This window comes from Sphaeramia orbicularis, chromosome 10 (assembly GCF_902148855.1).
Source record: "Sphaeramia orbicularis chromosome 10, fSphaOr1.1, whole genome shotgun sequence".
NCBI lineage: Eukaryota > Metazoa > Chordata > Actinopteri > Kurtiformes > Apogonidae > Sphaeramia > Sphaeramia orbicularis.
Window position 1 is genome coordinate 51,889,314 of NC_043966.1, and position 15,490 is coordinate 51,904,803.

Below are 15,490 nucleotides of genomic sequence, written 5' to 3' on the forward strand. Positions count from 1 at the left end.
TGACACATCTGCACAGACGCTGTGAACATAAACCTGTGACTTCAACTGGAACTGATGAACAACTTTGACTGGTCAGACCTAACACTGATGTGAATGCATGGCCCACTGCAGGGAGCAACTCAGTAAAAGTAAAATAACAAAGAAAACAGACTCTCCAACTCCTATTCAAGCCTTCGCAGGATGATACTGTCTGACAGATACAGGAAGGGCTGCACAGACAGAACAGAGCTAAACACATCGTCATAGGACCAGCGTTACAGTAACTACTACAGCAGTCTTATACGTTTACAATAGGAATGGGAAGATTATCTGATACGTATCAATACGCTGACTTGCATGTCCACGATCTGAATGCACTGGTAGAGAAGCTGCGAGTGAATGAAAAGTTTGGAATGATATCGAGATGCATCAGTTACTGAATGTTTGTACCGATAAAATTTGATCAATTCAATAAAAATAGATTTTTACTTGCATTTAAAAGTCTTACTCTTTATTTGACCTTATGTGAGGCACGTATTCTGAAATTGCACAAAAGCCACGTTGTGAAAAGTCATGGTCTTAATTGACAAATAAATAATCAAGCTCATTGACTTGCACTGTATATATATATATATATATATATATATATATATATATATATATATATATATATATATTTTTTTTTTTTTTTTTTTTTTTTTTTTTTTTTTACCACAATGAATGTGTTGAATCAGAATGTGCTTAACTGCTCTGTATCATGATTTGGGTGTGAATTGTATCATATCACATCACAAGATGCCACACATGTATCTTTAATATATTGGATCAGAGATGTTGTATTGAGATGCATGTTCTATCGGCCTTACCACTAAGGTTCCCAACCCTAGTTCACAGGGATGTTGCAGCCAGACCCAACACGTATGCAGACTGTGATGATAAAACCTACTGAATCTCAGGCAATACCACAAGTACAGATGCAAGAATTAAAAGTCATCGGTGAACACTAAACAATGGTGATAACTTAATAACTCCCCTGTTATAATAGTTGTATTTATGGCAACAGAAAAAAACCTAAAGTCCAGGGGGCAGAGTGTGGACCCAGACATGATGTTAGAAAGGAAGGTGATCTGGGATGACAATTCTGCAAAGAAATCTAGAGTTTAGCAGTTTTAGCTACAAAAACACACCTTTCATATTGATCAACGTGCCATTTCACACTGACTTCCTATTGGTTGTTAAATAGATGTAGGTCGTAGCAGCTTCACACTGTGAGACCGTCAAACTAAATTTATGACCTTGTTGGAATATTGTCCCAGGCTGTCTTTGATCAAACGACGGTGGCCATCTTTGAACCGCTAAATAAGTGCAATATAGGACAACCAAACACGTCACAACCAAACCAAATCATTGTATACTGGACTTCATCAAGTTTTTGGAGGGATGAAAGCACAAGTCAATCTAAAAATTATGAGAAATTTCTGTCTATCAGTGAATTTTGTAAAACATCACCATTCCTGAATTATATTACACCCGAGAAACACGACAGCAGGTAGAGATGTAGGACTGCTGACGTGGAAAGAAATGAGCATCTTTTGTGTTTTAGGTCATAGAATACAACTGTGGATTGAATAGATAAAATAGAATGATGGAGATACATCATCATTTTGGATGTAAAGGCCTAGCTAATACATCCTCTGACAGTCATTTGGAGTTTATTTTGGAAAAAAAATCTTGAGAATAACTTACTTAAAAATCAATAATAAAAAAAAAACAAAAAACTGATCCGAATTAACTGTTAATATATAGGGTTTTTTTCCCCCATTTTATTTATTTATCTATTTATTTTTAATATTAATATGATAATATGATTTCAAAGTGACTTAAGAAACTGAATGTAGACTAATTTGTGTTAATGTTTAATCTGCTGCAACTTCAGGTGTGGAGTTGGAGTAAGGATGGAGTAGGAGAAGCAGAAATAAACCTCTGGCTTCAGCTTCTTCCTTTTTCAGTTACCAATTGTGTTAATTCTATGTTTGCTTGTTAGTTTTTTATATGTATGTGTTTTGTACATAACTGAAATAAATATTAATAAATATTCATTCATTCATTCATTCATTCATTCAGTGTGTGTTCTGTGTGTGTTGTGTCCGTCCATACGGGCTCCTCTTACCTTTATTCTGGGCATGGTGACAGTTGGAGGTCTGGCTTTGGCCACAAAGCTGTGTGAGGAGCCTCTCTCCACCACATGTCTGGTGTAAGGCATAAATATGCGACCACTGGGTCCGAACACGAAGTCCTCCCTCAGGGCGTCCACTAACATGATGACCACCCTTTTAAACAGGGGCTGGGGGAGCCGAGAGCCATTGGGAGCCCTCCCTGTAAAGTAAACACACATGGCCTCAGTTGTAATTAGGGGTGTTAGAATATATCGGTTCTGCAATATATCGCGATATTTCATTTCACAATATTGTACTGATATTAAAAAGTACTATATTGATATTTTTAGGTATTTATTCAAATGCAGATATTATGGAGGTTGATTTTTGTTTATATTTTATTCATTATTATTTAACACTCATTTATTAAATAAGGTTAGTTCCTTTCTTGGGGTTGTACAAAAATAATGTTCTGATGTTAGTTCTGAACTAAAAGAATCTGAACATTTGAACAGGATCTAAAACTGTAATGTCTGTAAAATAGAATTCAACTTTTAACAGAGGAACATTTTGTGATATAGCATTAGATCCTGTTGTGATCAAATAAAAATGTGTTTAATATTTGTGCAGATTTCTGGTGTAATTCAATTCTTCAAGGAGATAATCATTTTTTTAAAAAAAGAAACAAACAAAAAATTGCCTTTTTAACAGTATCGCGATATATCGTGATATGATATATCGTGATCCTAGTATTGTGATTTGTATCATATCGCCAGATTCTTGCCAATACACAGCCCTAGTTGTCATGCTTGGGTTCTGAGTTTAGGAGCGGATCCACGGCAGCAGGTGATGCCGGGCAGGGACTCACCTGTCACCGGCTCCGCTGGCAGGTCGGACAGTTTGCTCTTGGAGGAGAGAGAAGACTTGACAGGTACGGGAAAGAAGCCCCGGAGGAAGAGGGCAACGCCAATCACTTCAAAAATCAAAATAAATGAGGCGAGCACAGACGAGCGCACTTTCATTTTGTTAGTTTAAAACAGAGATGTTAGAGAGACGAGCTGCTAAGCTAGCGGTGCTTCCTACATTGTTTACCTAAATATACAAGACAGAAATGTTTTCATAATGTTCTGTTTCACATGAGAGCATGTGTCAAACATTATTTATAAAGTCGAAGGTCAGCATACATCATAACTGACTTTATGAAATATATTTATGACCGCAGTTACTAAGAAATAAAAATACTAATGACAGTTAGCTTTAAGAAACGGCAACACCGTGTAAGCGGCTTCCGCATTGAGAGCCTGAACTACGGGTAGTATATTAGGTCAAACATAAGCAATACGCTTTTTGTGCCACATACGCTTCGGGGAGAGAAACACAGAGAAGGATGCACAGGAACAAGAATTACTTATTTACGGGGGAAATTATACTATAAACAATTAACAGTCATTATTTGAGGGGGGAAAAAAATCACTGCTTCTTGGTCCACAGACAGATTTAACTGTTGTACCATGAACAATAGGAAGAAAAAACATGATACAAGATGCAACATAAAAACAGACAGACAAATAGTAAAGTGTAGCATATCCAGGTTATGCAGGTACCTACTAACTGTAGCAGGTAATGCTTAAATTCACATTTGATTATGTTTACTGATTGATTTTATTTATAGGGAAGGTATCACCTGGTATGGATCTACATGTTATTAAATATTTAGTGTTGCGTGTGATTTAATATAAAATGTTTTATCCACTCACAGTCTAAGGCAGGGGTGTCAACCTCAGTTCCTCGAGGGTCGGTATCCTGCATGTTTTAGATGTTTCCCTCTTCCAACACACCTGATTCAAATGATAAGCCTATCATCCAGCTCTGCAGAAGCCTGATAATGACCGTCAGGTGTGCTGGAAGAGGGAAACATCTAAAACATGCAGGATACCGGCCCTCGAGGATCTGAGTTTGACACCCCTGGTCTAAGGTATCTGCCATAAAGTTTAAAAGGTAGGTAGGCTAACAAGTAGGATATTCTTAATTAGTACAACCTGAACATCTCCTCAAAAACTGAATTGTACATATTATTATTTGCCTAAAGCCCTGCTATAACAGATGCCCCCCTGTTTGGATTATTATAAACACATTTAAAACCTTAGCTACTGCCATTTAGATGAGTTACTTAGATTGTTCCTGACTCAAAGAAGACAAATTAACATGATTATTTTTATGTATACCTTAAGTTTTACATTGGTTCTGGAGATGACATCATTTCTGAGAGTTCACAATTGTACTGAGATACAGTAAGAAAGAAAAACGTCAAGTATCTGCTCATTTTTCCTTTGGATGCTGTAAAGTGTTGCTAAGTACAACCTCAGTCTAAAGTACACAAGGATGCATTGATACAAGCAAAACTACAATGGATACATTTTGATACGACTTTTTCAACATATCATAGAGCAGGTGAATCAGGAATCAATAACCCATAATGCCTCACTGAATGTTTCTCTATATTTAACTGTGTTTGAGTGATTTACCACCATTTATTGTAATATTATCTTTTGTATTTTGTGTTCTTTTTTTTCTGTGAAAATCATGTATTTTCCTACATTTAATTTCTTGATCACATAGATATTCATAAAAGCTCAGACTAAAGTTGAGAATTATTTGTTTAAAAATAGAGAAAACTGAGGAAAAAGTGACTTTTTCAGTAAATCTCTGATTAACTGAACATAAACGCAGTGTGTCCATCCACTGTTATTGATCCAACTCCATGGGTTTGACTGGGGAATCAATGTTGTAGAAGATAACGGTGTTTTCACATTCACTACAGAGCCTCTGAACATCAAAATGGGTCATATCTGATGACCAGTTCTACATGTTAAGTGTCATGAGGTAACTTTTGTTATGATGTGGCACTGTATAAATACAATTTGATTGATTGATTGACCATGAAAAGATGACAAACTGCATTTTACACCAATTATTTCCATGTATTGATAGGATTAGTGGCTCAACAGGTATTAAACAGTTTACATCAGTAGATGGTTTGGGTAGATGTTTGGGTCTTTAAGGGTTAATAACTCTTCTGTATGTACATCTGCACATGGAATGGCTTGTGTTGTCTTTGAGCTGCTGCTGCCATCTACTGGAATCAGTGAATAAAGGACTGGCTTGGATGGATTTTCACACATTCAGCATTTATAGTGTAAATATGCTATTTGTATTACATTTTTGTTTCTCTCTTGGTAGATTCTAGGGCTCAGAATTAACTTAAAGAGACAGATAAAATAGATAAATAATACATATTATAGATAATAAGCTGTTTGTAATCTGGTGTGTTTTTACACATAAATGTGTGAACTTTTTGGTAACATTTTACAATAAGGGTCCCTTAATTAATGTTAGTTAGTGCAGCATTAAGCATTAATTAACTGTTCAATAATAAATTATCAATCATTATTATGTTTTACCTAACAGTAACATATTAGTTAATGTATTAATAAGCCATTAATGTTTACTACTCAGAGTTTGTTAAATTATAAAGCATTAATAAAAGTTGAATAATCTAATTAGTTATCACTATGTATGCACTACTCAGCATTAATTAACACATAGTTTATATATTCGTAAGTCGTTAATAATGTCTCCAGTAATCATTTACTAATGGGGTTGGGAAGGCCAACTGTCTGCCACTGTGTTCCCAGTGCTATTGCTGGTACCAGTTGCGATCATTGGTACCGGTGCCATCGCTGTTGTTGGTACTGGTGCCGGGCTGGTCAGTCATGGGAGCACAGGGAGCTGGTGTGTGGGTAAGAAGAACCAGGAGACTGGGCATGAGCAGAAGCAGAGCTGAACTTTAATAACCTGACCTAACCTTTAATAAATGCATGGCTCATTAGCATAAATGAACCACAGGTAACCAGTAGTGAACACTATCTGGACCTTTATAAAGTGTCAACATGTATCCCTTAGGAAACACATAACAGTGGTAAATAAGCATTACTTCACCATTATTAGTTGAAATGTAGTTGAAACAATCACATATAAGGCCTTTTACACATTTTATTTAAAACACCTTAAAACAGATTAACAGAACATCTCAACTCACACAGAGGAACATTCTGAGCAAACATGTTCATCTGATCTGTCATGATCACATGTTCATCTGATCTGTCATGATCACATGTTCATCTGATCTGTCTTAGCGGTAGGGCTGTTAGAAAATATCGGTTCTGCAATATATTGCGATATTTCATTTCACAATACTGTATCAATATTAAAAAGTACCGTATTGATATTTTTAGGTATTTATTCAAATGCAGCTATGGCGGAGGTTCATGTTTGGTTTTTGTTTTCTTTATTGTTTGTATCTTATTTATTATCATTTAACACTGTTTTATTAAACAATGGTTATTTGCAGCATCCTAAAAGCACTTTTTAATGTCTGAGAGGCAGATGGTAGTTCCTTTGTTGGGATTGAACTCAAATACTGTTCTGATGTTAGTTGTGAACTAATAGAATCTGAACATTTGAACAGGATCTGAAACTGGAATGTCTGTAAAACTGAATTTAAGTTTAAACACAGGAACATTTTGTGACATAACATTAGATCCTGTTGTGATCAAATAAAAATGTGTTTAGTATTTGCGTATATTTCTGCTGTAATTCAATTCTTCCAGGAAATAATCATTTTTAAAAAAGAAACAAACAAAAATTTGCCTTTTTAACAGTATCATGATATATTGTGATATATCGTATCGTGATCCTAGATTTGGGATTTGTATCGTATCGCCAGATTTTTGCCAATACACAGCCCCTACTAAGCAGACAGTTAGCCTCCTTCTAAACCCCGTTAGTAAATGATTACTAGAGACATTATTAACGGCTTACGAATATATAAACAATGTGTTAATTAATGCTGAGTAGTGCATACATAGTGATAACTAATTACATTATTCAGCTTTTATTAATGCTTTATAATTAACTAACTTTGAGTAGTAAACATTAATGGCTTATTAATACATTAACTAATATGTTAGCTAATGCTAAATAATACATAATAATGATTGATAATATATTATTAAACAGTTAATTAATGCTTAATGATGCACTAACTAACGCTAATTAAGGGACCCTTATTGTAAAGTGTTACCAACTTTTTAAAATGACATTTCAGGGATCAAGGATTTCAAAGACGCCTGTATGATTTTGAAAACCATTAACAGCCTTTTACATACATGAACAGAAGTGGACTTTAGTTTATCACTGTATGAAGTCTAACCATCAGCTATGTTCAATCTATGTCACTTATTTCTACATTCATTTCAAACACATTGAATTATAAAGCTACTAAGTTATAAGCCTCTAAGGATCTTAATCATACAAATGTAAAAATGCATTGGTCTGAGTCTAATAATGATGATAAAAAGCCTTGACCAAACTAAGGAAAACCCTGAGGTCAGTAGGGCTTCCTCCAGTCAAACCACCTGAATGTGGTTTTTAACTTTCATTTAGTGAAATGCATTAAATGATGCAAACTCATCATGAATGAAAAAGGTGATGAAAAAAATCTTGAATATCAGCTTTAAGATGTGGATTTACTGTTTATTGTGGATCAGGATGGAGAAAAGTCTGCTCTGAACTCATTTTACTGCTTGAAAACTAACAGAATTATCTGAAATACTTGACTTTATAGCCACCTCTCTGAGTATATGAGGTGTGAATGTTACACACAGACATGCCTGCACAGACTCATAGTAGAACAGTCCTGGTCCTGAACTGGCCAGCCTGCAGCCCACCATCTGAAAACCAGAACTGGGACAACACTCCTCTGCCAAAAGTCCATCAACTGGTGTCCTCAGTTCCAGACTTTACAGCAGTGGTTTCCAACCTTTTTTGGTTCGTGTCCCCATTTTAAAATCACAAATTTCTGGCGACCCTAGACATTCAAAACTGAGACTTTTTTTTTTTTTTTTTTTGCTAAAATTAATTTGTTTTTGCAAATAAACATTAATTTTAGACGACATTTAGTCTATATAATGTACATTATTGTGGACGGAGGCAGTAAATCCAGGTGTAGATTACTGCACAAAGGGAGAATCAGATTTTCCTTGGTCAGGATATGTCCAGTCAGTCCAGCTGTGATTTACAAGGAGGACAATTAATACTGAAAAAACAAGAACTGAAACTATGAATTATGAAAGAGCTGCAGCATCTGAAACTGACCACAGTGAACATTTGACACAGAAACAGAACCACAGTGCTGCAGTTTCAGCTTCAGTTTGTCATGTCTGTTATGTATTGGGATTGTCTGTCAACTCAACATATATTTCTTATTAGTAAGTTTTTATTTTTTTTATCAATTACTAGAAATTTCAGGTGACCCCGTGTGGTATCCCAACCCCAAGGTTGAAAAACACTGGCTTAAGCACTCTGTAACAGGGTTATTTTACACTCTTTTTAGTGGAATCTATTAAATGAACCAAAACTATCCATCACGGCAGGCATCAAAACTACGATTTCACCAGAGAACTCATTAGAACAAAATTATACTTGGACCAACAGATCACTTATAAAAGGTTCCATATAAAATAGATGCAACTAGAATGAGTCCTGGATGAAAACACACGTTTTGTTTGTGGTGGATGGAACTAAGAAATTGTTCATTGTAATGCAAGAGATTCACCTGAGTAATGACAGACAGACAGACAGGTTCATGATACTGAGGATATGACTGAGGTCTGACAGATTTGATGAAAAACTGGTCACGAAAGTCTCCCACACATTTAAATTATCTGCCAGATATTAAATCTGTGACTTAACTTGTCGTGTTCTTCATTTATATTTTTGCACTACACACATCCTATATCAGCAGAACATCGAGCTGATGTAAAGATAAAACTGAGATGAACCAATCTCACATGCATCACAGGTCTGTCTGTAAATAAAATGATCATCAAAAAGCTGGAAATTCAGGTACTGAACTCATTGGTAAAAACTGTGTGTCAATAAAGTCACTGACGATGAAAAATCTATGGAATTAAATGCTTCAGCAAACAGTCGATCTTTACATTCTGTTAAATGTCAAACACACACAAAGTAAGGACACATTTGAGAAAACAACAATGATTTCATTTATTCAGAGGCAGATCAGGTAAAACTAGTCTTTGAATACCAAAGGCCAGTTGAATACAATAATAACAGTGTTAATAACTACGTCCTAATACTATTTACTTGTCTTTCCTCTTTAGAACACTGATAAAAACATCTTTGGGAACATCTATATTTCCAATTCGTCTCATCTTCTTTTTGCCCTCTGCCTGTTTCTTTAACAGCTTCATCTTCCGGGTTATGTCACCTCCATACTGCCAAGAGACAAAAAACAAAGAATTCTTGACATTTGTGGCACATTCTTCTATTCACCTCTGTTGAAAAATCATCTACTTACACATTTTGCGAGAACGTTTTTCCTGTATGCCTTTATCCTGAAAGACACACATTATGGAACATAAGTCTTACACCTTGGACACATCCCATTCCCAAAGCATTCCGTCTAAAGCAGAACTTACGTTTCTCTTGCAATGACTTTACTTCCAATAGCAGCCTGAACGGCAATCTCGAACATCTGCCTGGGTATGGAGTCTTTGAGGCGCTCACACATGGCTTTCCCTGTGTTGTATGCACGCTGCCTGAGGAAGGCACAACGAAACGACACTGAGCAAACTGTGGTGACAACAACACAACTTTACTGAGAGAAACCAAGAAGAAAACAAGCGCAAACCTTTTAGATTAACCTGGCAAATTCCAAATGTATGGGTTGACCAAAAAAATTCCCCCACTGGATTTGAAGAAGTGGTTATGGAAGTAAATCTGTCTCATCAGATTTTGAATTATAAAAGCCACTGAATTTCAAGCACTGAAATTAAGTATCTGAATTTTTTGTCTCTCAATTTAACGATGTTCATAAATTTAGAATAAAAAAAAAATTCAGGTGCAAAAAATTCAGATCACACATCCAGGACACCAAAGAAAAGCAATCGATTCTATCTCAAGTCGAACTGACAGCCAGCCAGTTGAGTTACGTTAGGTTGGTCATGTGACATCGATGCAAGAAGACGGTCAGCGCGGATGTGTGATCTGAATTTTTTACATCTGAATTTTTTTTTTATTCTAAATTTATGAACATAGGTGAATTCAGAGACAAAAAATTCAGACAATTTCAGTGCAAAAAAATGTCAGTGCTAGAAATTCAATGGCTTTTATAATTCAAAATCTGATGAGACAGATTTACTTCCACAAGTGATTTTTAGCTTTTTTTTTTTTTTTTTTTTAAATGGAATTCTTCCTTTTCCCACATTTCCCTGTGCTCTCCATAAACTGTAAATGCTCTGCTTGGGTCTGAATTCTTCATTCATTCAACTCCACAGGTCCATCTTCAACTCTGTTTCTGAGTAATGACACCACAAAGGTAGTTTGGAGCGCTGGCCCTTTAAATGCACATGAGCCACTTCAGGCCCCGCCCCCTCCAGGTTGTCGGCTGTGCTGCTCTGTCCCGTTCAACAGACAACTGAACATTTGAGGTAATGGGCTCCAAGTTTGGACATATTTTCAGTCTGGACTCCAACTGCTGATGACAACAGACAATTATGGAAAAAAACTGGAGAAATGTTGGTCTGAAGTCTGGACCTGATATGAACAAATGTGGAGACGGAACTAGTTATAGACAGAACTAATGAAGAAGGAATTCAAACAGGTTGTAGAAATCCACTGGATTTTTGCCCAAATGAATATAAAGATAGTTTTGCAGCAGCTGGAGGGTTCAAGTTCAAACTGTATGAACTATTAGGGTCCAAATACACAAAGAAATGAAGCACAGACTAAGAAAAGTGGGTTTAGACAAATATGAGCCCTTTAAGGCAGCAAACAGCAGATCCTTCCATTGGATTATTACTGCAGTGATTAATATGTGCCAGATGCAACAAGTTCTTTAACCCTAACTGATGCACTAAATAGTTACTAATGTCTGAATTAAGTACCATTTTGATATAAAGTGTAAAGACTAGACTGTGTTTCAGTGCACAAAGGGGATTAGTGGGTCTTCCATTGTCTTCAAAGAGTGCAAAATGCCGCTGCGCATCTTTTAACTGGCACTCTTCAATTTGTGCACATTTCTCCGGTTTTAGCGTCGCCCCATTGGCTGCCTGTCCGTTTTAGACTCCATTTTAAAATACTTTTGTTTTTAAATCCCTCCATGGTCTTGCACCGTCCTACCTCTGAGCTCCTTCACACATACAGGGTGGGGAAGCAAAATGTACAATATTTTGAGGCAGGGATTGAAAGACAGTGTATGACCAATTAGTTTATTGAAAGTCATGAGAATTTATTTGCCACAAGAAAATGTCCATAATAGAAAATGTTTTTATTCTATGTGTCCTCCTTCTTTCTCAATAACTGCCTTCACACGCTTCCTGAAACTTGTGCAAGTGTTCCTCAAATATTGGGGTGACAACTTCTCCCATTCTTCTTTAATAGTATCTTCCAGACTTTCTGGTCATAGTTTTGCTCATAGTCATTCTCTTCTTTCCATTATAAACAGTCTTTATGGACACTCCAACTATTTTTGAAATCTCCTTTGGTGTGACGAGTGCATTCAGCAAATCACACACTCTTTGACGTTTGCTTTCCTGATTACTCATATGGGCAAAAGTTTCTGAAAAGGTATGGATAATAGTGTTAGGTATGATTATGACATCAGTATATGTTTGGGTTCAAAACAACTGACGTAGTGTCTGCTGAGAAAAAACAACTAAATGTTCAGTGTAAATTTTGCTTCTCCACCCTGTACACTTCCACTCGCTCTCTCAGATCAGCTGATCAGCTGCTTTTGATGGTGCCCAGAACAACGTGCAGGCTACGAGGAGGTGGGGCCTTTGCTGCTGCTGGTCCCAGACTGTGGACCAAACCTCTGCAGAGCTGACTTGTCTGTTTTGAAATCTCTTCTTAAAACCCACCTGTTCTCCTTGGCCTTTTAACACTCGTGCAATGTTGACTTTTTGTTTCTGTTTTAATATTTTAACTTGTTTTTGTTGCACCCTTGAAATGAACGACCAGACTCACGTTCATCTTCGTTTTGGGCAACTTTTATTACTGTCCTCAGTTCGTTTCACATCAAGCATTTTCTTAAGTTTCTGCGCGACTACACAACAATGCACTGACTGTACTACCCATGAGTCTTTTGTGTCTCGCTCTTAAAGGAACATAACCATGTTATTACATAGGTACAGTTTTAGAAAAAAAAAATTAATTACTCAGTTGTGTATATATATATGAATAATGTTTTAACCTCTACAATGAAATATGAATTTATAATTATGAACTTATAACTGTCCAAATCCTATTACCATGTAAATAGTTTTTGCTTTAAATTTCAATGCGCTACAATTTGATTTGATTTTAATGTTTTTAATGCTTTTATCAATTTGTATTGTGCTTTCATTCTTCTGTACAGAACTTTGGTCCACTGTGGTTGTTTTAAAGATGTGGGAGACTTTTGTGACCAGTTTTTCATCAGATCTGTCAAACCTCAGTCATATCCTCAGTATCATGAACCTGTCCGTCTGTCTCTCATTACTCACCTGAATCTCTTACATCACAGTGAACAGTTTCTTAGTTCCATCCACCAGAAACAAACCATGTGTTTACATCCAGAGCTGGGAGGGAACTCAGGCATCTGAGGAATTTTGTCGTGATGTGCATTGTAGGAAGCGAAGGCAGCACCAGCATATGATATTATATGGATGAAACACGACGCGGAAACGGCTGGAGGGATATGCACAGAGGGAAGGGAGCTCCTGCCATTTCCATGTCATGTCTTTCGCAGCTGCGGCTGTCAGACAGCAGCGCAAAGCAGCGTTTCCCACAATGCACATCACGACAAAATTCCGAAGATGCCCGAGTTACCTACTGGCTCTGTCTGTAAACATATGGTTTGTTTCTGGTGGATGGAACTAAGAAACTGTTCACTGTAATGCAAGAGATTCAGGTGAGTAATGACAGACAGACTGACAGATTCATGATACTGAGGATATGACTGAGGTTTGACAGATCTGATGAAAAATTGGTCACAAAAGTCTCCCACACCTTTAACCCTAACTGATGCACTAAATCAGGGCTCTCAAACTCATCCTCTTCCAGGTTCCACATTCAGCCCGATTTGATCTCCAGTGGGCCGGACCAGTAAAATAATAGCATAAGAACCTGTAAATAATGACAACTCCAAATTTTTGGCTTTGTTTTAGTGCAAAAAACTCTCATTAAATTATGAAAATACTTACATTTATAAACCATCCAAACAAAAAAGATATGAATAACCTGAAAAAAAATGAAATTTCTTAAGAAAAATAAGTGCAATATTAAAAATATTCTGCCTCAACTTATCATTAGTCCATGTGCATTATGGATCAGATCTGCAAAGACATTAAACACTGAGGAACAGGAAGAAAAGAGTTCAAATTGTGCTGAATTTTCTTTAGACATTTCAGGTTGTTCATATTTGTTCAGGTTATTCACATTTTATTGTTACAGGATAGTTTGTAAATGTAAATATTTTCATAATTTAATGTTATTTTTTGCACTAAAACAAAGACAAAAATTTGAAGTTGTCATTATTTATAGACATAATGTAATATTTTTTTTCACACCAAACCCAGAAGAAAATATGGAGTCATTATTTTTTGTAGGATATTTGACTGTAGATCATATTGGCCTGTATGTGGAACCTGAACTAAAATGAATCTGTGGAATTTTTGCACTTTGCAAATTCATCCCACGGGTCGGATTGGAACCTTTGGCCGGCTGCATTTGGCCCCCGGGCCGCATGTTTGACACCCCTGCACTAAATAGTTAGTAATGTCTGAATTACCTACCATTTTAAAACAAAGTATAAAGCCTGGACGGTGCTTCAATGCATAAAGGTCATGTGATCAGCAGCCTATCATATGCAGACGGACACATGTGCTGTCATCACCTTCTCTGTTTGGCTGGACGTCCTCGTGTCACTGAGCTCCTGTCACAGACTATAAAACATTTCACTGGTGTAAAAGCTGCTCTGTGATTGGCATGTTCCCCTTCATGAAGAGCCCCCCCACCCCACCCCGAGGCCTCCAGCATAAATGGGGAGCTGCTAAAGCCGCTGAAGTGAGGCGCCCTTCCATTACCATGGCCCGGACTGGCTTTGATGAGTACATTAAACACAAGTCTGCCCAGCGTCATCATTTTTTGGACTGTGAGTTCCTCTGTCGTCCTTGTCCGATGTGTAAAGTCACTGTAAGATAATGTTACCGCTGACTGCCAAGAGGCCATTTTTAAGGTGGAATACATTTCATGCTCTGTGGGCTCAGAGGAATTACCTAAGTAATAAATGACCATATAACCTTGAAATTATGTAAACTCATAAAAAACCTGCCAATTGTTTTGTCTGGCAGCAGGAATAATTCAACCATAGAAAATATAATAAGGAGATCTTTTTAGACAACACCAGTGGAACGATGTCTGAGAAACAGTCTTTTCACTTTAACCCTTTCATGCATTAATTATCAAAAAAAAAGTGTAGATTTTTTTCAGATTGATTTTATAACTCAAAATTAGGCTAAAGTTGAAATGCATTTTTATTTTTATGTTATTTATGTTTTTAATATGGTTTTATTACGAAGATATTTTATCTCCTGAGGAAAGTACAAGGAACAAGTACAAGGAAAGTACAAGTTTTGGCTTTTCTTTATTTAAACATCACGGAAACATCATGATGCAACAGTTTTTTCAGATACTTTTTTTTTTTTAAATTATAGAATGTCCTTTGCGGTGGACCATTTTTTTTTTTTTTGTTTTTTTGTTTTTGTGTATATATAAAGCTGTGAAACTCTTGTCCACACACATGGGCAGAAAACCCATAGCTGGGTCTTAGGAGGTTAACTTTATGAGATCACAGAGCAGTCCAAATTCTAAAACTAGGATGGTACCTTTTTCATTGTATTGCTTAGGGTCTATAGAGACTGCCCCCATGTGGTTTGGAGAATATTGCCTTTCTAACCCTTTGGAAAGTGAGCTTAAACTATGTGTCCACAAATGTGCATGTCATGTATGAAAGGCTTAAATATTGGATCCTAAATAGTGTTAAATATGGGTCCCCCCCCCCCCCCCCAAACACAATTAGGAGAAAAAATGTCCAGTCATGGAAATAAGGAAAACGATATTGTGCACAATCCATTACTAATTTGAAATAAAGTTGCCAAAAAATACAATTTGGAGAATGATATAAAAATTTTGATTTGGCCCTCCTTTGCACCAGGTGTAACTGATCCTGTTTT

General features: G+C 36.5%; 2 protein-coding genes across 3 annotated transcripts in view; both read right to left on the reverse strand.

Moving 5' to 3' along the window:
* Positions 1-3,432, reverse strand: part of pigg (phosphatidylinositol glycan anchor biosynthesis class G (EMM blood group)) — a 202,424-nt gene extending 198,992 nt beyond the window's left edge. For both annotated transcript variants that reach the window (XM_030145924.1, XM_030145925.1), the window contains exons 1-2: positions 3,004-3,432; positions 2,150-2,355 (exon numbers count right to left, since the gene is read on the reverse strand). In XM_030145924.1, the coding sequence (XP_030001784.1) occupies positions 2,150-2,355; positions 3,004-3,157 (360 nt within the window). In that variant the 5' untranslated portion in view covers positions 3,158-3,432. The remainder of the gene's footprint in view (positions 1-2,149; positions 2,356-3,003) is intronic.
* Positions 3,433-9,235: 5,803 nt separating this feature from the next.
* The window catches only part of guf1 (GTP binding elongation factor GUF1), a 31,224-nt gene continuing 24,969 nt past the window's right edge, over positions 9,236-15,490 (reverse strand). The window contains exons 15-17 of the mRNA XM_030146138.1: positions 9,695-9,814; positions 9,574-9,610; positions 9,236-9,490 (exon numbers count right to left, since the gene is read on the reverse strand). Of these exons, the coding sequence (XP_030001998.1) occupies positions 9,356-9,490; positions 9,574-9,610; positions 9,695-9,814 (292 nt within the window). The 3' untranslated portion in view covers positions 9,236-9,355. The remainder of the gene's footprint in view (positions 9,491-9,573; positions 9,611-9,694; positions 9,815-15,490) is intronic.